Source organism: Crinia signifera, chromosome 2 (assembly GCF_055691185.1).
Source record: "Crinia signifera chromosome 2, ASM5569118v1, whole genome shotgun sequence".
NCBI lineage: Eukaryota > Metazoa > Chordata > Amphibia > Anura > Myobatrachidae > Crinia > Crinia signifera.
In genome coordinates, this window is record NC_139218.1 from 222,054,278 (window position 1) to 222,074,567 (window position 20,290).

Below are 20,290 nucleotides of genomic sequence, written 5' to 3' on the forward strand. Positions count from 1 at the left end.
TCTCCCGAAAATACAGCAATTCGTATTCGTATTGATAGAACATCAATACGAATTGCCGTATTTTTGGGATAGTAAATGTCAAAAATAAGTGTATTTCTGGATACAAATACACTATTTTTACACCTATTTTTTACAAATTTCCTTTAGTAAATTCCCCCCTTTCTGTGTACTTGCTCCTACCAACATGGCATTTTTGCAGTAAGATAGCATTTCCAAAGACAGCAGGCAGGCAGCAGGAACTGATCAATGGCAACAATGGGAAATCTGATAGTCCACTAGGGGTATGGATCATAGGGTCAACACAACTAAGGTCGAAATGTATTGGGTCGACCACTGAAAGTCGATATTGGCTTAGGTCGACACCTCAGAAGGTCAACAAGGGCTTGGGTTGACAGGGTCATTAGGTCGACACAAGCATTAGGTCGACATGGGCTAGGTCTGCAGTTGAAAAGGTTGAAATGGGGTATTCACGTTGTTTGTCCAGAATCTCGACACAGTCGACATGGACACCTTGTCCCCTTGCATAGCATGTGCAGCACCATGCTTTGGGCACGGTGCAACGCTACTCTCGGCACACTATTTTATTCTCCCTCTTCGCCCTAGTGGATGGTAGGGCATGAAATATCGACTGTCGGTACATGTCGGTGCAATTTTTTTTTAGAAAAACCCATGTCGACTTTTTGATTGTCGACTAGCCCATATTGACCAAATGACCCTGTCGACCTAACAACACGTTGATCTTCTGAGGTGTCGACCCAATGCATGTCAACCTTAGGTTTGTCAACCTAACGACCATATACCAGTCATCTTAAATGCCTGTCCTTAGGTAAAAATTCCACCCAAAGCCAAACTTTCATAGCTTAGAGCAGTGGCTCCGAAACATTTTTAAATCATGGCACCCTAGTGCAGTGGTTCCCAACCCTGGTCCTCAAGTACCCCCAACAGTGCACGTTTTCCAGGTCACCCAGCAGGTGCACAGATTATTCAGTAACATTTTAAAAGATCCACAGGTGGAGCTAATTATTTCACTGATTCTGTGTGGAGACCTGCAAAACGTGCACTGTTGGGGGTACTTGAGGACCAGGGTTGGGAACCACTGCCCTAGAGCATCAGAATTTTTTCACGGCACCCCTAGTTTCTTATTCAGAAATTTGAAAAAAATTAAGTAAATTGTTATATATGTCATACATAAGTTTAATTATGGATGAGGGTCAGGATTAGCGGTACTCTTTACCTAGAACGGCGCCCGCGATCAGAATCGCGGGCGTCGGGGGTAAAAAATCGCGGTAATCGCGGGCATCGCGGGTAAATCGCGGGTACATCAAAATCGGGTACCCGCGATTACCGCGATTTTCCCATAGGGAACAATGTTAAAAAGCCTGATTGACCGCGATTTTACTGTAAAATGCCTCAATGCCCGCGATTTTCCCATAGGAATCAATGTTAAATGGGCTACAGAGCCCAAATAGCCCCAATTAACCCTTAAATGTCCCCCCAATTTTTGTACGCCACCCCACGATCCACGCCAACCCGAAGCGTGGCGAGCGCAGCGAGCCCGCGAGGGGCGGCGGTACGCGTCCTCCGACCTTTTCATGCCCTACTATCCACGTCGGCGTGGAGTTGAGAATAGAATAGTGTGGCGAGCGCAGCGAGCCACCGAGCCCGAAGCGTGGCGAGCGCAGCGAGCCCCGCGAGGGGACGCGGATACCTTCACAGGTAAACGCGTCCCTTCGCGGGCTTCACAGGTGTCCGCGTCGCCACGGACACCTGTGAAGTCCGCGAGGGGACGCGTATAACTGTGAAGGTATCCGCGTCCCCTCGCGGGGCTCGCTGCGCTCGCCACGCTTCGGGCTCGGTGGCTCGCTGCGCTCGCCACACTATTCTATTCTCAACTCCACACCGACGTGGATAGTAGGGCATGAAAATGTCGGAGGACGCGTACCGCCGCCCCTCGCGGGCTCGCTGCGCTCGCCACGCTTCGGGTTGGCGTGGATTGTGGGGTGGCGTACAAAAATTGGGGGGACATTTAAGGGTTAATTGGGGCTAATTGGGGCTATTTGGGCTCTGTAGCCCATTTAACATTGATTCCTATGGGAAAATCGCGGGCATTGAGGCATTGAATGCAAAATCGCGGTCAATTAGGCTTTTTAACATTGTTCCCTATGGGAAAATCGCGGTGATCGCGGGCATCGCGTCGCGGCCGTTTATGTGCTGCCCGCGATGTCGCGATCACCGCGATGGGCGCCGTTCTAGGTAAAGAGTACCGGATTAGCTTCTGTTTGTCCACATATTTTATTATTGGCAACTCACTAGCAATGTTTTTACCTTTTCCATTGACCATAAATAATTTTAAATGGTCCTGGACCACCAATCCAAGGCACCCCTGCTAGTGTCCCAAGGCACCCCAGGGAGCCACAGGACACAGTTTGGGAATCACTGACTTAGACCATGATGTTAAATGGATTCAGTTGACTTAAATAATATACAGGTTGAGTATCCCTTATCCGAAATGCTCGGCACCACAAGCATTCCGGAATAAGGGATTTTGGAATATTTTTTTTAAACATACTTACCTGTCCCCTGGTGGTGCCCCCGATGGTCCCTCGGCGTCCATGGAGTCTTCCGGCGTCCATGGCAGGCCTTCAGCTTCATCTCCGGTGTCTCCAGTGGTCCCAGGCATGCCGGTGACGTCACTGGCACGCGCACACACTCGCAAAATGCACTCCTGGGAAAGCTGGAGACGACGGAGAGGATGCTGAAGGCCTGCCATGGACGCTGGGGGACTTGGTAAGTATATAAAAAAGGGCTAGGGGGGGTAAAAGAAAAAATTCTAATTATTCCAAAAAAACACCGTTTTTGGAATAATTCGGATACGGGATGCCCGGATACGGGATACTCAACCTGTAATAGTAACAAAACTACAGAAAATGAGGGGATGAAGTTTTGCAAAAGCAAAGAAAACTCATACCGTTAATAATGACATTATAAATTGCTGAAGACATTAAACTGTGGTTCGAGCTTGCCAGTTTCTTACCTTAAGCTCATCAAAGCTGAGGGTGAAGTGCAGGATTTCAGCAAACTGTTTGGCCAGGGCCTGCTCTCTCTCCAAGTGCTGTGTTGGAGCATATGGGGGTGATGTGAGAGCTTCCAAGAGGCTGTGCAGTGCATTCTCTGTAGGGATCAATGATGAGCAGAACATATAAATATAACTTGCAATCCACAGGAGGTGTTTACATTCTGGAATGTTTATAACTTTTCTTTTAGCTTATCTCACAACTGTCCCTATTTCCACGGGACAGTCATGATTTTAGTGACTGTCCTGCATCCTGCCTGGGGCCGGCAGTGTCCCGGAGAGGGGGGGAATCTGTTGGGTGTCTCCCTATCACAGCAGTGAATAGACGCGGTGCGCATGCCCACAGCATGTATTCACAGGAGATGGAGGACAGGGGACATTGCCAAGAGCTCTCAGAATGCTGGCCATGCCACCCAGCGATGAAACGGGGGCGTTGTTTCGCAATTGCGGACATTTCCGCCAAGCCCTGTTTACATGAAGCCTTGCCCCTTTTTGGGATTGCACGTGGCAGGGCTGTGTGGGCATCATGATCCTGGATTGTTCAAAGTTGGAAGGTATGATTTTAGTAGTAGCACTAAAGGGGTGTGGATTTTAAGTTGGACAGGCAACAGGTCGACGCAAGCTAAAGTCAACATGGAAAATGATGCTACAAGTTTTTTGTGGAGGTATGCCGACATGGACACCATAATAGTGTACTGCTATTCTCGCCATGCTTCAGGCACGGTGCCTCACTGCACTCAGCACACTATTATATTCTACCTCTATGCCCACTGGTATCGTGAAGTGAAAAAGTCGGTTTTAAAAAAAAATTATAAACTCATGTAGTCCATTTTCTGTGTCGACCATTAACAACTTGATCTTTAGCTTATGTCAACTTTTTGTCCATGTTGAACTACACTTTTTTTTTCATGTGTCGACCTATTGACCTAGACACTGTCCACCAATCCACCGGGTACCTGTTGAAGGTACTAGATGACTATAACAGGACAGGATATGCACAATACTGGCAATGCAATGAATGTACTGTATAGAATGGAATGGCAGTCTCAGCAGATGTTTTTTCAGTGTAGCACCAGGAATATCTGTAAATGGATTTTGATTCATTTTAAATACAGTGAAATTATTCATGATAAAATTACCAAGTCGTAGAGAGAATTCATAGAAACGCTTAAGCTTGGCTACCAAAGGACAGACAGAGCGCCATGCTTCTTCCTGCAAGTGCAAATCCAATGGGTTCTGGATCGCCTAAGCATAACAATCAGAGAGGCAATTACAGTATGATACAGATTTCTGACTCATGTGTCTTGAATACATGAAAGCAAAATGCAAGGCAAAAAAGGGCGTAAATTTCTCTGAGCAACAGGGTTCTAAGTTGTTACCTATAATTCTACACTTGTCTGTGAGAAAAGCTGCCGCTAAAAAGAATGTGGTGCTTTCACTAACATTAACATTATACCAAACAGCCAATTATAGATGCCATTTTTGTAAGTATATATAATTATGCTGTAAAGAAATGATATGCATAAACAACAAGCAGAAATCTAGTTCTGTAATTCATTGTGCCCTGTAAACATACAAACAGTACTAATGTGTGTGCACAAATGTGCTGCCTGCCACCCTTGGGATAGTCATACAGTACAGTATTTCATGTAGAGTTAGGAGCAGAGCAAAAAAAATAAAGGGACAAAATGGCTCCTGTACGGACACATGTTTTTTTTTTTTTGTTTGCATGCAAGGAGAATACAGGCTACTTTTTCATACTACACTGAAATGTAGTATGATGCTAGGACACACCCTGTCCCAACCGTGAGGCTGATTCAGTATGACTGTCCTACAGGGGGGGTGCCAGTAGTGAGTGTTTTATACCCTCTGTGGGCAGAGGCAGATTTTCCACAAGGCAGCCTAGACACCTGCCTAGAGCCCAGCAGGCACCATATAGATACCCTTTCCCGAACGTTTCCATTGAGCTACTATCGCTTGATACCTGCACACACTACCAAAGTCACTGTAATGTTCTTTGATAGGATAAAAAATGATTGGACAACCAAAATGGTTTCATCCGCTGTATGTGGGCAGTCACATGTTACACAGGTATTCAGCCTACTTCCAAATGATCTAGAGCCTGATTCAACAACATGCAGCAAATATATAGTGCTATGGATTGTTTGTGCAAAGAGGGCCCCAAACCAGTATCTTGCTTTAGGCCCCATGAGGTATACATCTCTGTCTGTGGGAGTAGTACAGCCCTTACCTGGAATTGGCTATTTGATCAACATTAGTATCTGAGTCCCTTCATGCCCCAACACAACATAACAACATTTTAATACACACCCATAAACCGCTCATGACGCCGCACATGAAATTCCTATAGAAATGAGCATTTCCTGTTCTAGTCAGTATTTCCCGCCAGTTTCCCCCCCCCCCCCCCCCCCCCCCCCATTTCACACTAAGCTATTATCATGAATGTACACAAAAGGAAAAACTGAATTTCACGTATGTGCAAAGCAAAATCTTGGACAAATACGTATTAGGGAAAAAATACAAATCCCATTTATGAACTATATTGTGTCCAAGTTAGAATCAGAATCGTTTGATTTTTGTGGCCTGCAGTTTTTCCATGGTGGAAATTTGACACTTATCTGCTCCTTCTTTGTGCTTTGGTCCTAACTCTGCATGAGCCCCATTGTGAGCATGCAAAAATACAGTTATGAGTGAAAGTGAATGCTCACCTGTCTTATTTCCTGGCCAGCCCCCCGGTATGACTGCAGCTCAGCCAATATCCCCTGGGCCTCTTCTAGGACAGAGTTGACTTGATTCCACACTACTGTCTCTGCCTCTGTTGGCTGAGCATCTGTAAGTCGCAAACACAGTCAGACAGTGATTACAGCTATTGCCACAGACATAACACACCAGTTCTATGATGGTCTGCTTTAGTAATAACTGCAGGTCTTCTTTCTCAGAGGATCACAGTGTGTATGATCTTGGTAAATGGCCAATATCAGCATCGATGTTGTAGGAGGCAGCACATTTTTAGTAAGTATCCCAAGGTTAGTTAACAAACAAGGGAGCAGGTAAGTTCACAATGTTTATATTTCAAGTATGTCATCAATAAATATAGAATTTACAGCGTTTTTCAAACTTCTCTTTAGATACTTATTATAGGCAATGTTTTATACCCTTCTCCCCTCTGATTAGACTACAGATCCTCATACAGGGATCTGGAAACCTGACCTGGCTGTACTTTTAATAGTTTTATAAGAATATTGCAGCAGTTTTGTCATTGGCAATATTTTTTTTCCTTAGCAAACACTATGACTTCCACATAATAATATATAGTGATATATATTGATATTCAAAGATCTGAGGCAAGGTGGAAACGGCGAGTGCGGCCCTCAAAACGGCAGGGTTCACTGCAAAATGCGGTGGCCTTGCACCTCACTGTTTAGAAGAATCCTCACCATCAGAGGAACGTACAATACGGCAAGCAGCGGCGAGGGGGCTGGACAGTGAGGATGGCTGTTCCTTGTAAAAAAAAAAAAAAGCCACCTCGCTGTACAAACCCCCCCTCGCCCCCGCACTGAATACTGCTAAATATGTTTTACTGAAAATATCAAATTCTTAATAAGCTCTTTTTGAAAACAGTTACTAAGCATAAAGGGGCAGATTGAACAACAAGTGATAAAATGGAGCTCCAGCCAATCAGCTCATGTGACGTGACAGTATTTACAGTTTCCTATGTTGGGCTCTACAATTGGAAACAGCAGTGATAAAAAAAACTAACAAAAAAAACTGGGTAGTAACAGACCAACACAGAGGTAGGTGGGTCCTTCTCACAAATTTACAATCTATATGACAGTTAAGAGCTGATTGATTGAAGCACCATTTAAGATTAGTAAAGGGTGATATCAAGAATATATCTCATTGTTAAATCTGCCCCAAAGTATGATCAAGTCTGTTAAGGCCCTAGTGACCTCTTATCGGGTTACAGGAGATCATTTCACATGATCAAGCACACTTCATGTGCTTAAAATCTGTTATAAGAAGTTCTGTATTACCTTTGTTTCAAAGTGATAGCAGTTTTGGGTTAGAATGGCTTCTATCTATTGCGCAGAATAGATGGAATTCCCATTCGATCTATTCAATCTTTCTCATTTTTTTTCAGATTTTTGTAAAACCATCCAAAAATGGAAAAGACATGCAACTGCAAATCCATGTGTTTTTCCTCAGAAACGTCCGCTAATATGCAAATTTAGCATGTTTCCGCAAATGCAGATCCGGCTTTTTATAGAGCTTAATCTGCAGCGGCAATGGCCGGGATTGAACACGGACGGCCCAATATCTCCGTGGATAGGAACTATAGGGAATCATTGAATACCTCCCTATGTGGGTGTGCATACTAATACTGAACCATGTTGAGATTGCGGCCAGACAAATGATTGAGCTATTGTAGCTGAAATGTATAAGGGATTGTAGACTGCTGATAAAAGTATCCATAAAGCTTAATAAAATTCACTTAACATTTTCAAGGTTCATGAATTAATATTTTATTAGTCGGCAAATGTTGGAGTGATCATGATGACCAATATTGATTCCACAATGAGCATGATACCAATATTGATCCAATTAATCAATCAAAATAATTATTATTGGATAACCTAGTGGTATGGTTGGTTGAAAAGACTGACGGCCTTATTCTAGTTCACTCTTTCTGACAAAATCCTTCTTAGATGGACAAAACCATGTGCACTGCAGGGGGGCAGATGTAACTTGTGCAGAGAGAATTAGATTTGGGTGAGTTATTTTGTTTCTGTGCAGGGTAAATACTGGCTGCTTTATTTTTACACTGCAATATAGATCTCACTTTGAAGTAAAACCCCACCCAAATCTAATTCTCTCTGCACAAGTTACATCTGCCCCACCTGCAGTGCACATGGTTTTGTTCATCTATAGCCGTGTACACATGGCAGCGTTGTTTGCTGAAATAGCTGGGAATATGGTCGCTGGCGACTATATTGCCAGTGATGGGAGTGTGCCCCGGCGATAAATCGCAGGCTGCGCGCTCCCGTTTTCAGCCCTGTTATAATCGCTGGTCGCCGGAGCTTGCTCCCCCCGGCAAAGGTTTCTCTGGTCGCTGATGAAAATGAGATACTGAGCAATATATCTCCCCCGTGTGTATGCACCTTAAGGCTGTGTACACAAGGGGGCGATTTTGTCTAATATCGTGGGCAATATGGTCGCTGAGTGCGCGCTCCCGTTTTCTCCCCCGTAGTGATTGCTGGTCGCAGGAACATGCTCCTGCGACCAGCTGATTTCCACTGCCAGGCTCCCCCAGCAGTTTCTTTTGCATCAGTGACCATCTCTGGTTGCTGATGCAAATGGGAAACTGAGCGATATATCGCTCAGCGATATATCCCCCTATGTGTACGGGGCTTAAGAAGGATTTTGTCAGAAAGAGTGAACTAGAATAACCCCCTGAGTGACCTCAATTTTATGACCTCAATTTTATGACCTCGATGGCACAGAATGTTGGAATTACAGGTACTTGTTTCCTACCATGGCGCCTATCGCATCGCATACGATAAGGCATACGATGGTATGCGATGCGATGTTACGCGATGGCAGCCGATGTTATACAATTTTAAATTGTATACCATCGCATTGTATGGTATATACCATGGTATACGATTTAAAATTGTATAAGCACCGTAATGGGTGCTTATAATGTTAAAAGCACCCCCACGCCACCCCCACAATCAATGCAAACCCGAAGCTTGGCGAGTGCAGCGAGCCCGCGAGGGGCGGCGGTACGCGTCCTCCAACCTTTTCATACCCCCACTATCCACGTCGGTGTGGAGTTGATTTTATATAGCGTGGTGAGCGCAGCGAGCCCCGCGGAATACATGTAAAGTAATGCGCTTCCCCTCGCGGGGCTCGCTGCGTTCGCCACGCTTCGGGCTCGGTGGCTCGCTGCGCTCGCCACACTATGTAAGATCAACTCCACGCCGATCACATCACATGCAGGCATATGGCACGCGATGCAATGTCATACAACTTAATATCGTGGGCGCCGTGCTAGGAAACAAGTACCGAATTACATCTTAATACACACATACAGTACATTCGACACCTTACTAACCATAGTTGTTTAATAAAAATGTGAACGTTAAATGCAGATTATTTGTATTCTATTTACAAGTTGTTAATGACCCCATTTCTGCTATTTCCCTGTGAAAGTTTCATGTTACAGATCTTTAACTTTCACTAACAAGCAAATTCAACTAAATTCCACAAAAAATAATAATGACATGTTAAAAATAAATATAAAATCTATGAGTGTCCTTTGTGCCACTTTACTTTAAAAATTTAACCCATGTAAGCCTGCGACGTGGGACTATTGATGCAACGTTATGAAATGAATCATCATAATAGAAAATGCAGTGCTCTATGATGACATAAAATAAAACAAACTAAAAGTATAATAAAAATAAAAAAAAAATGGAAAAATTAAAATGATCTCACGTTCAAAGTCAAGGAAAAAAGTGGGACACTGTTCTAGGTCGTTATAAGACAAGACTTTTAGAAGGTTCCCCATCTGACACCTGGAAAATAAAAAGACAAAAAGGAGGGAATGATGGGGGGAAACAGTGTAAAAAGTAGGGAGGGAGCTGTCCTTATCCAGCCTCACTAACATTATACAGGTTGAGTATCCCTTATCCAAAATACGCGGGACCAGGAGAATTTTGGATAACGGATTATTCCGTATTTCGGAATATTTTAATATTTCAATGATGTATTTTGAAGTATCTTGCATTTATGCTGTATAAACACATAAAAAACACACAAATATATTTTATTACCAAATAAAATACACACAAATATATGTTATTTGTTAAAAAAAAAAAGGTTTCAAAACATGAAACTAAATGTGTGTACTATCTCAGATACTGAATTTGAATGCCAAGCAATCATTTTCTTGTACATATATAGTGCCAGTTACATATCATGTCCTCTGTACTGCTGTTACAAATGTCCCCAGTGAGTTTTTAGAAAAAAATATATATTTTTTTCACTTTCTGGAATGTATGGTTTTCGGAATAATTTGGATAACGGATATTCGGATACGGGATACTCGACCTGTAGTACTATTTTACGTTTTTAGAAAAAGTGTAATTATAAACAAAATCTGAGTACTCTTCAACATTTCTTGCTGCTGCACTTGACCTCTCATCAGTTGGAAGGCAATTATTAATTATTGGGTAACAATGCATAGCATACTGTGGTATTTATAGAACATAAAGCAATGCAATATTCAGAGTAATGCAGGCCCTACAGCTACAGCTCGAATTTACGTTTTGCAGTTCTGCAAATTGGCGGACAGAAATGGACTGAGATTTGTTGGGAATCTGCAAATAACAGTTAAAAACCTGACTAAGGGCCTTATTCTGGTTCACTCTTAGAGGCAAATTCCTTCTCAGATGGACAAAACCATGTGCACTGCAAGGGGGGGGGGGGGGGGCAGATGTAACGTGCAGAGAGAATTAGATTTGTTTTTGTTTTTTCTGTGCAGTGACAATACTGACTGCTTTATTTCCCACCAAAAGCTAATTCTATCTGCACGTTATATCTGCCCCACCTGCAGTGCACATGGTTTTGTCCATCTGAGAAGGAATTTGCCTCTAAAGGCCCCCATACATTAGTCCAACTTGTGCTAAGGACAAGTCAGACCTGATTTCCTCCTGCAGCTCCCGGGAGGGTTACACACGATTTGACATTTGATGTGCCAAGTTTTGCAAATGATACATCACATGCTATGTATCATATGCAACTCCCAGGGAGCTGCAAGGTGGAGGGAGCAGGGGGGTGGGGGACATCGAGGTAGTGGGAGGGGAACGCTGCGAGGCAGCTGGGGGGGGGGACGCTGCTAGTAGTGCAGAGGCAGCGGATGCTGAAGGGGACAGTGACACAGAGGCGGCAGTAACATAGAGCCAGGCAGGGGGAGCCAGGAGCTGTCAGTACTGAAAAAAAAGCCCATACAATGAATGGGCAGCCTGTGATTGGCTGAGCGCTCTCTCAGCCAATTGCTGACTGGCTCAGCTAACCAGACTGCCCATTCATTGTATGGGCTTTTTTTTCCAGCGCTGACAGCTCCCGGTTCCCCCTGCCCGCCTCTACGTTACTGCCGCCTCTGCATCCCCCGCAGTGTCCACTGCCTCTGCACTACTAGCAGCGTCCCCCGCCCCCCTGCTCCCTCCACCTTCCCGGAGCATTGACAGCTCCCTGCTCTGGCTCCCCCTGCCTGACTCCTTCGCCAGCATCCCCCGCCCCCCCGCCCGACTCCTTCGCCGGCGTCCGCCACCTCTGTGTCCTCTGCCCAGCTGCACATAAGATTTAGGTGTTTAAACCTGTGATTTGACCCGATTTCACTACCCGATCCATCTGAATCGGGTGAAATCGGGACCAAATCGCATAGTGTATGGGGGCCTTTAGAGTGAACCAAAATAAGGCCCTATGTGCCTTGTCATTCAAATAAAGTTCTGTGTTTAGATGCTACAGTAGTTCAACAATCTGTTGTAGGAAATATCCAAAGCAGTACGTGCCAGACATCTATGTAAAGATAGGTTGTAGTATACACAGCTCTCTACAAGTAAATACAAAAATGGAGAAAGGGCTATTTTTATATGTTTGGATATATATATATATATATATATTATATATATATATATATATATATATATTCAGTATTAGGAAGCCAGCAACACCAGATATTTCATGCAAAAAAAAGGGATTTTTGTAAGAACTTACCGTTCGAATCCCTTTCTCTGATATGGTCCTGGTGACACAGCTTCACATTGGGATGTAGGAGGGTCCACAGGAGCCAGGCACCTATCCTAAAGCTTTTGGAGGGTAGGCTCCTCCCCTACTGCATCCCAGACTCCTCAGTTCAATCTTTCAAAGCCACTGGAATACATTAACTCAGTACAACGCCTGCACCTATTATATGCACATTTTAAAATTTAACTTTTTTTCAACCAATTATAACATGAAAAATCATGAACACTGGCATACTTACTGAGCGTAAGGGAGGGATCGCTGTGTCACCAGGACCATATCAGAGAAAGGGATTCGAACGGTAAGTTCTTACAAAAATCCCTTTTTCTCTTTCAATGGTCCTGGTGACACAGCTTCACATTGGGACGTTCCAGAGCCGGTCCTTTTGGGTGGGTACGCTCAGGTCTGCAGGTTCTCATCACTGCTCGCCCGAAGATGCGTCCACCGACGCGAACTCATGGAACCTATCGGATTTGGCAAAAGTATGAACAGAAGACCAAGTGGCAGCCCTGCAAACCTGCTCAGCTGTTGCCCCACGTCGAACCGCCCAAGAGGTGGTGGACTGATCTGGTGGCATGCGCATTAATTCTGGCTGGCACAGGCCTACCAACTTTAGTATATGCAAACGCTATAATAGAGCGCAACCACCTAGCAACGGTCTGCTTAGAAGCAGGCCAACCATTATTATGTACATCATACAAAACAAGCAAAGTATCAGTCTTTCTGACACTTTTAACTCTGTCCACATAAATGCGCAAGGCGCGCACAACATCCAAATTCCTCAATTTGTCCCTTTTCCTTGAACCCTCTGGGGGATGAAACAGGCAAAACTAACTCCTGATTTAGATGAAAAGCAGAGACTACTTTTGGTAAAAATTGGGGTACTGTCCGAAGGACCGCCCTATCATCATGAAATATAAGGAAGGGAGCCTTGCAGAACAAGGCTCCCAACTCCGATACTCTTTTTGCAGACGCCACTGCCAACAAAAATACCAGTTTCCATGTAAGGAATCTAAGGTCAGCCAACCGTAATGTTCAAAAGGTGCCTTTTGAAGGCACTCCAGAACCAGAGATAAATCCCATGGTGCTACTGGTTGCTTGTAGGGAGGTTTCAATCGAGACACCCCCTGCAGGAAGTTCTGTACTTCCGTTAACAATGCAATCCTTCTTTGGAAGTAAATTGACAAGGCCGAGATCTGTACTTTGAGTGACTGAAGGCTTAATCCGGAGGAAAAGCCAACCTGCAAAACCTCCAACAATTTTGCCAATTTAAAGCGTGATGTGTATGACTTCTGTCTTTCACACCATCGAATATAGGTCTTCCAGACCCTATAGTAATTTGCAGAAGACACTGACTTTATGGCTTTAATTATTGTGTTAATCACTGCCTCTGAGAATCCTTTATTCCTCAAAATGGCGGTTTCAACAACCAGGCCGTCAAAATTAATCGAGCTGAATCCAGATGGTTGGACGGTCCTTGTTTTAGAAGGTCTGACCTCAGAGGTAGACGCCACGAGTCCACAGACAATCTCTGAAGCCTCGAGTACCAGGATCTCCTTGGCCAATCTGGGGCCACTAAAATCACTGGAATTGCCTGGGCCTGTATCCTTTTCAACACTCTCGCCAGCATTGGGACTAGCGGAAAAACATAAAGAAGATTCCCCTCCCAGGGGATAGTCATGGCATCCACTGCTTCTGCCAGTGGGTCCCTCGTCCTGGCATAAAACCTGGACACCTGATGGTTGAATCTGGATGCCATCAGGTCCACATCCGGGGTTCCCCACTTCAATGTAATTTGATGAAATATCTGAGGATTTAGGCTCCATTCCCCATCCTTCAGCTCCTCCCTGCTCAGGAAGTCTGCCTCTATATTCTCCACTCCTGGTATGAATATAGCTGATAAGGCTGGAACATACTGTTCCGCCCACAAGAGGATTCTGGACACCTCCCACATGGCCAGTTTGCTGCGTGTGCCTCCCTGGTGATTCAGATACGCCACAGCTGTGGCGTTGTCGGTCTGAATCCTTAAAGGGAGCCTCTGCAACCTGTCTCCCGCTAGAGAAATCACTTTCCACACAGCTCTCAGTTCCAAGATGTTGATCGGTAAGGCAGATTCCTCTGGAGTCCACAAGCCCTGCAGACGCAGGTCCAAGACTACTGCCCCCCCAGCCCCTGAGACTGGCGTCGGTAGTGACTACCAGCCAGCTCCAGGACTGCAGTGACCGACCCCACTGAAGGGAGTCCACGTCTGTCCACCATTTCAGGGAGGCTCGAGTTTCCGAAGACAGCACTATCTGTTCGGATTTCATGGTCTGTGTGATTCCTGACCAAGCCGTCAAAATATTCCACTGGAACACCCGAGAGTGGAACCTGGCAAACTGCCGCGTCTCGAAAGACGCCACCATCTTCCCCAGCAGCTTGAGGCACCTCCATACTGATGTGCTCCGAGAGCTGAGAATCTCCTGGACTAAGGCAACCAGATCCCTGGCCTTTGCCTCCGGTAAAAATACCCGATGTAGATGGGTAACCAGAATGACCCCCAAGAATTGGAGTCTCTGTGACGGCACCAACTGAGACTTTTGTAAGTTTAAAAGCCAGCCGTGAGCCTGCCAAAAACCCGATGGCTTCTGCCAAGTGACTCTTCAACATGTCTGCTGACTCCGCTCTGAACAGCAGGTCGTCCAAATATGGGATCACCGTGATTCCCCTCAGTTGAAGCACAGCCGCCATTACAGACATTATCTTGGTGAATACCCTTGGCGCTGTGGCCAGGCCGAAGGGCAACGCCTGGAATTGCAAGTGCATGGTCTCCTATCTCAAACCTCAATAGAGCCTGATGTCCTGGGTGAACAGGAACATGAAGGTACGCGTCCTGGACATCCATGAACGCCAAAAATTCTCCCTGGTCCAGGCTTAACAGCACTGACCGTAGAGACTCCATTTTGAAATGGTCTACCCACCAATGGATAATTAACGACTTTAAATAGAGAATCGGTCTGAAAGACCCGTCTGGTTTGGACACCAGAAACAGAGTGGAATAAAAGCCTTTTTTCCACTCCGCTCTGGGGACCGGGATCACCACACCCTTCTCTAAAAGAGAATGAGCCGCTCCCAAGGGAGCTGTACGGAGCCGAGCCCCTTATGGTATTGGCGTGGGAATGAATCTTCTTGGAAGAAGACCTTTGAAGGGAATTCTGTAACCCTGGGTTATAATTTCTAACACCCAAGAATCCCGGTCTAACAACGCCCATGCGTCTTTGAACAGTGTCAGATGTCCCCCCATCTTGACCACCGCCGGGCAAAACCCCTGGCAGTCATGCAGAGGGTTTGTCCTCTCCTTTTGTGTTTGGTTTCTTATGAAAGGAACCAATTTAAGACTTTTGGACCTTTCCCCTGAAGGGCTGCCCTCGAAAAGACGCACCTCCTCTAAGGGAGGGCCGCAAGGCCGGCCTGAAAGCAGAAAACCTTGATGTCTGCTTGGCTGCAGGGACTGGCAGGAAAGTACTTTTGCCACCTGTGGCCTGCTTAATAATCTCTTCCAGTTCAGAAGCAAATAACAGCTTTCCTTTAAAAGCTAATGCCTCTAAGGCTTTCTTAGACACATTATCTGCCTCCCAAGCCTTAAGCCAGAGCACTCTCTTGGCATTTACAGACACTGTGGAAACTCTGGCAGCCATTTTGAGAGCTTCCTCTCAGACTCCAATACATGCTCTGCAGCCGCTTTTAAGCTTCTCTGCAAGCAATAACACACAAGGGTCAGCGTGTAAAATAGTGCAAAAATTTCTGGCCCACACGATCATGGCCTTAGAGACCCAGGCTGAAGCAATCAGAGGGCGTAGGGTGTATCCCACCCCTTCAAATATTGCTTTGAGGTTACCCTCCAGCTTTTTGTCTACGGGGTCCTTAAACGCTGCTACCCCTTGTACTGGTAGCACAGTGGCTCCACCTGTGGCTTTGATACACGTGCCACAGAAGCATCTACCACTGGGACTTTTTTCCAGAGATCAGCATGCGCCTCAGGCATGGGGTACAGGCTTAGAAATCTTTTAGGTATCTGAAGCCTTTTATCAGGGGTTTTCCAGGCCCCTTTGCAGGGAGATATCAGTTTCTTTACGCTGTCTCATAAAAAACAACCTTTGCAGGAGTTTATCCTTCACAGACAAATTTAATGCCTGTTTAACAGCAGTAATAAAATCCTCTACCCCTGAGGCTGAGGACTCTTCAGAAACATCACCCTGATTGGTATGTCTGTGTACTCTCCTTCCTCATCAGCAGCTAATAAAGGCACTGAATAAGACCTTTTAGGGGTCCCTACATAATAACCATAAAACTTGTCCAACAAGTAATTTAAACCTGCTGATTCCCATAGCAGTATCCTGCATGACCTGTAATAAGTCAGGATCTGTCTGGGTCCGAGGCAAAGAGCTAGGGGACTGCTGAGAGAATGGCAATGGTCTAGGGAAGTTACCAGCCATCACTCTGCCTGTCCAGTAATGCACCAAAGCATTTTCAGACCTGCCCAAGGACTTAGCCCACGCAAGCTCCGATGCACTACCCTCTGGGGTTCACTCCCCATGGGTTTCACAGCAGCGCAATAAATACATAAGCCCCCCTTATCTGCTCAGGGACAAATCTCAGTGTACAACCACTGCAAGCGCTCAATGCATTTAAGGCTCCCTCCCCCAAAACCACAGACTGTTGCTCAGACATGATGTTCTCAATTAACACAGTCACAGCATTAAATGTACAGACATTATATACAGAACCAATATACTCAGTTCACTTAGCTTTCTGTAGTCTTCAGAATGGGGAAAGCGATGCCCAGGAAATCCAATCACTCTGTCAGGATCTGTAAGCCAGCTCAGCTCCGCTGCAAGCGTTCTGAATGGCGCCAAAACAGAGTGAGGGAAGGGACCAAGTCCCTGCTGCTGCGGGGTCTGTGACTTTTGGCGCCAACTACCCCCAGACAGCCGCTCCCATTGTAGGATCTCCTAGTTCAAGTATCTCCCCCTCAGCTGGGGACCACTCGGAACATGCCTGTAACAACACTGCTGTCCTCTCATATCAGGAGCTCAGTGTGTAAGCTCCGCATAAAATGGCCGCCGCCATCACGGAGCGCCTGTCCCCCATGATCCCCACCTAGCGTGAAGCCGGTTTCAGAGCGTTCCAGAGCCCAGGCAGCTTCTTAAAAGAAGCTGTAAGCGCTGCACAGGGAGGCCAGACAGCGTCTCCCTTGTGCACAGTGAGCTGACAGGACGCGCTTCTGTCAGCTCCTGCTGCGCTAGCAGTGTGAGGATTTACTAATGAGAATCCTCACACTGTGCCTACCTAGCTAGTGTAAAAGTTAATAAAATAATAAAAACCCTAACTAACTCTACTCCTTCGGCTGCTCCGGCAGCCCTTTAGAATAGCACCCACTCCAGTGGGCACCTAACACAAACTGAGGAGTCTGGGATGCAGTAGGGGAGGAGCCTACCCTCCAAAAGCTTTAGGATAGGTGCCTGGCTCCTGCGGACCCTCCTACATCCCAATGTGAAGCTGTGTCACCAGGACCATTGAAAGAGAAATATCAAAAAAGTTTTAATGGCATATTAAAAGTGCAATGTGACAGACACAAAGCAATCAATGCAGGAATGAGATGGAATACTTAGCAGAGTAGAAAGTCAAAAATTAACCATCGCAGCATTCCTGAATGCAGTCATACCGACAGCTGTTTCGGTGCACAAGTGATGCACCTTCTTTTTTGATATTTTTGCATGAAAAATCGGGTGTTGCTGGCTTCCTAATACTGATGGTATTATACCATTTATGAGCCTGGCACTCCGTGAATTACACCATCTAGGTGTGCAAGCTGGTCTCAGGATTTATATATGAATATATATATATATATATATATATATATATATAGTATTGGGATCCCTCCCCCTGCAGCCTAGCCCTGACCTTTACCAGCATTCCATGGGTTCTGGCGCAGGCATTGTGAGTGTTGCAGGGATTCTGGCGCCCGTCTTCTGACCAATGTAAGGATTCTGATGTCAGTATTCTGACTGCTGCCACTCCTGACTGCCAGTATATCTACCGCCAGTATGTCATGGTCAGAAGTACAGTCTTGTCTTACTGGCACTTCCCCACTGTCCCAGCTGCAGGCCAGTGTTCCACCAGCAGGGGAAGGTTGTGGAGGGGCACTCTAAAGCCGTGTACACACGGCTGCGATAGGGGCTCATATCGCTGGGAATATGGTTGCTGGCGACCATATTGCCAGTGATGGGAGTGTGCCCCGGCATAAATCGCCGGGTGCGCGCTCCCGTTTTCAGCCCCGTTCTAATCGCTGGTCGCAGCTGATTACCTCTGCAGCACCGCCGGCAAAGGATCCCTTTCATCAGCGACCATCTCTGGAGACACTGAGCAATATATTGCTGAGCTATATATCTCCCCCAGGTGTACACAGCTTAACACATGCCCCCATCATTCACACACACACACACACACACACACACACACACACACACACACACACACACAGCCCCAGCATGATGATAATGGGTGTTGTGGCTTGCAGGTTTAGCATTCCCTGTGAGGCCATGCCCCTTACTACTAAGCCACACCCCCACTTGCAACCTTCAGATGCGCAGATTTGTCCTAACCTCCTCTCCACACAAGTTGGGAGGTATGATATCTATCTATATATTTATTAGAAACCTATATTGACTGCACTCTAAATGAAGTTTTAAAAAAAACTTATTATGGAAAGTACATTTTGGCCCCGGCCAAATTCAGAAAACTGGTTCCTGATGATGTCATATTTAATAAGAGGTTCTGGAACTAAATTCCTGCTAGTTAGTTCCTGCTGAAAAAAAGCACTGTATATCTATATATAGTGATCATTTTAGCACCCTGCCTCTCTCAAAATAGTGCAATTCCACTTCCCTACTGGGGTGTCACAATCTACTAGCACAGGTCTGGTCTGTATATCAGTCCTAAAATACAGACCTCTGCTAGAAGTGCAACAGCAGAAGCGACGCAATGCTGCAAACACAGACACATTCTTTGAAAATATCTTGGATTAAATAGATGCACCTCAGGGTTAGGAGCTACTCCATTCACAAATCTGGATTGCTGATAAATTGGGTTTTTGGGAGGATTACTTACTGAAGCTTATTTTCTTCAAACAAGAGCAGCAAATAAAATGATGATAAAACCAGCTACTGAGAAAAGTTTTATGGCTCTAATTGAAGTGTACGGATGAAAGTTACAGGTGTTTGATGTTATTGACAGATGGGAATTTAGGAGATTTCAGTGGTACATAGCTGAGCTTAGACCAGAGCCGTGACCATAAATATCATATAATACAGACTGCTCAAAGAAATCAGGCAGAGGCACTGCCTAGTAGAGGAAAAAGAAACCAAAGACAGTTGGGCAGCATTTATGTACAATATAGCAGCCAGACATGCATAAGCCAGACATACATGGTAGAGGAGCCAGACATACAAGTTCATTGGGGCCAATTCAGGGGACAGCGTGTACATGAAAGTCAGTCCAGGCTTCATTCAGGTTTCATTATGAACAGCAGAAAATTAATTTGATAGTGAGCGGCCATCGAATGTTTTTTGGCCGTGTGGCCGCATGCTAAGGGATGTGTTAGCGTACACATCCCCTCGCATGCTAGAGAGGGGATTCACATGGTCGGAGGGGGCGTTCGGCTGGGCAGCATTTACCTGTTTGTTGGGCTGTGATTACATGCAGCCTAGAGGACAGCTCTGAATCAGGCCCATTGTTACTGGTGGAGTGTATCAGTTGTTGCAGTGGTATGAGTTCAGTTGCGATGTGAATATTCTGAGCAGTGCTGTAATTAGCTGTGTGTCAGCGGTGCCTTGCCCACAGCTCATCTGCACTGTCTGGCACATACCTTAAGGCCCCCATACACTATACGATTTTGGGACGATTTCATCCGATTTCGGCACTTTGGGCCGATAACCGGATGAAATCGCCCCAAAATCGCAGGTGTGTGATGTATGATCCGATCCGATGCGCGGTCCCGTGCGCATCGGACCGGATCAGGGAGGTCGGACGGTCAGCACATAAGATCATCCGACCTCCCTGTATGCTATGCATATGCCTGCCCACCTGTCAGGCATATGCATGCAGACACCGGGGGGCGGGGGAGCACGGCGGGCAGACACACTGACCTGGCCGGGCAGCTGTGATCAGAAATAGCAGCGCTGCCGCTGCAGGATGGGACGGGACGCACAGTTGCGGCTATTAGATTTTTAAAATCCCTGTCAAATGACCGGCCGTTCTGTGATTGGCTGAGAGCTCTCTCAGCCAATCACAGAACGGCCGGTCATTTGACAGGAATTTTGCAAATCTAATAGCCGCCACTGTGCGTCC

General features: G+C 45.8%; 1 protein-coding gene across 3 annotated transcripts in view; it reads right to left on the bottom strand.

Annotated features, from left to right (window-relative positions):
- LOC146060517 (CYFIP-related Rac1 interactor A-like) overlaps positions 1-20,290 on the bottom strand; it is a 63,522-nt gene that overhangs the window by 8,129 nt on the left and 35,103 nt on the right. For 2 of the 3 annotated variants that reach the window (XM_083173792.1, XM_083173794.1), the window contains exons 4-6: positions 5,803-5,924; positions 4,213-4,318; positions 3,035-3,171 (exon numbers count right to left, since the gene is read on the bottom strand). In XM_083173792.1, coding sequence (XP_083029918.1) covers positions 3,035-3,171; positions 4,213-4,318; positions 5,803-5,924 — 365 coding nt within the window. Of the gene's footprint in view, positions 1-3,034; positions 3,172-4,212; positions 4,319-5,802; positions 5,925-9,592; positions 9,673-20,290 lie in introns of all 3 variants that reach the window. The other variant, XM_083173793.1, reaches the window with a different exon arrangement.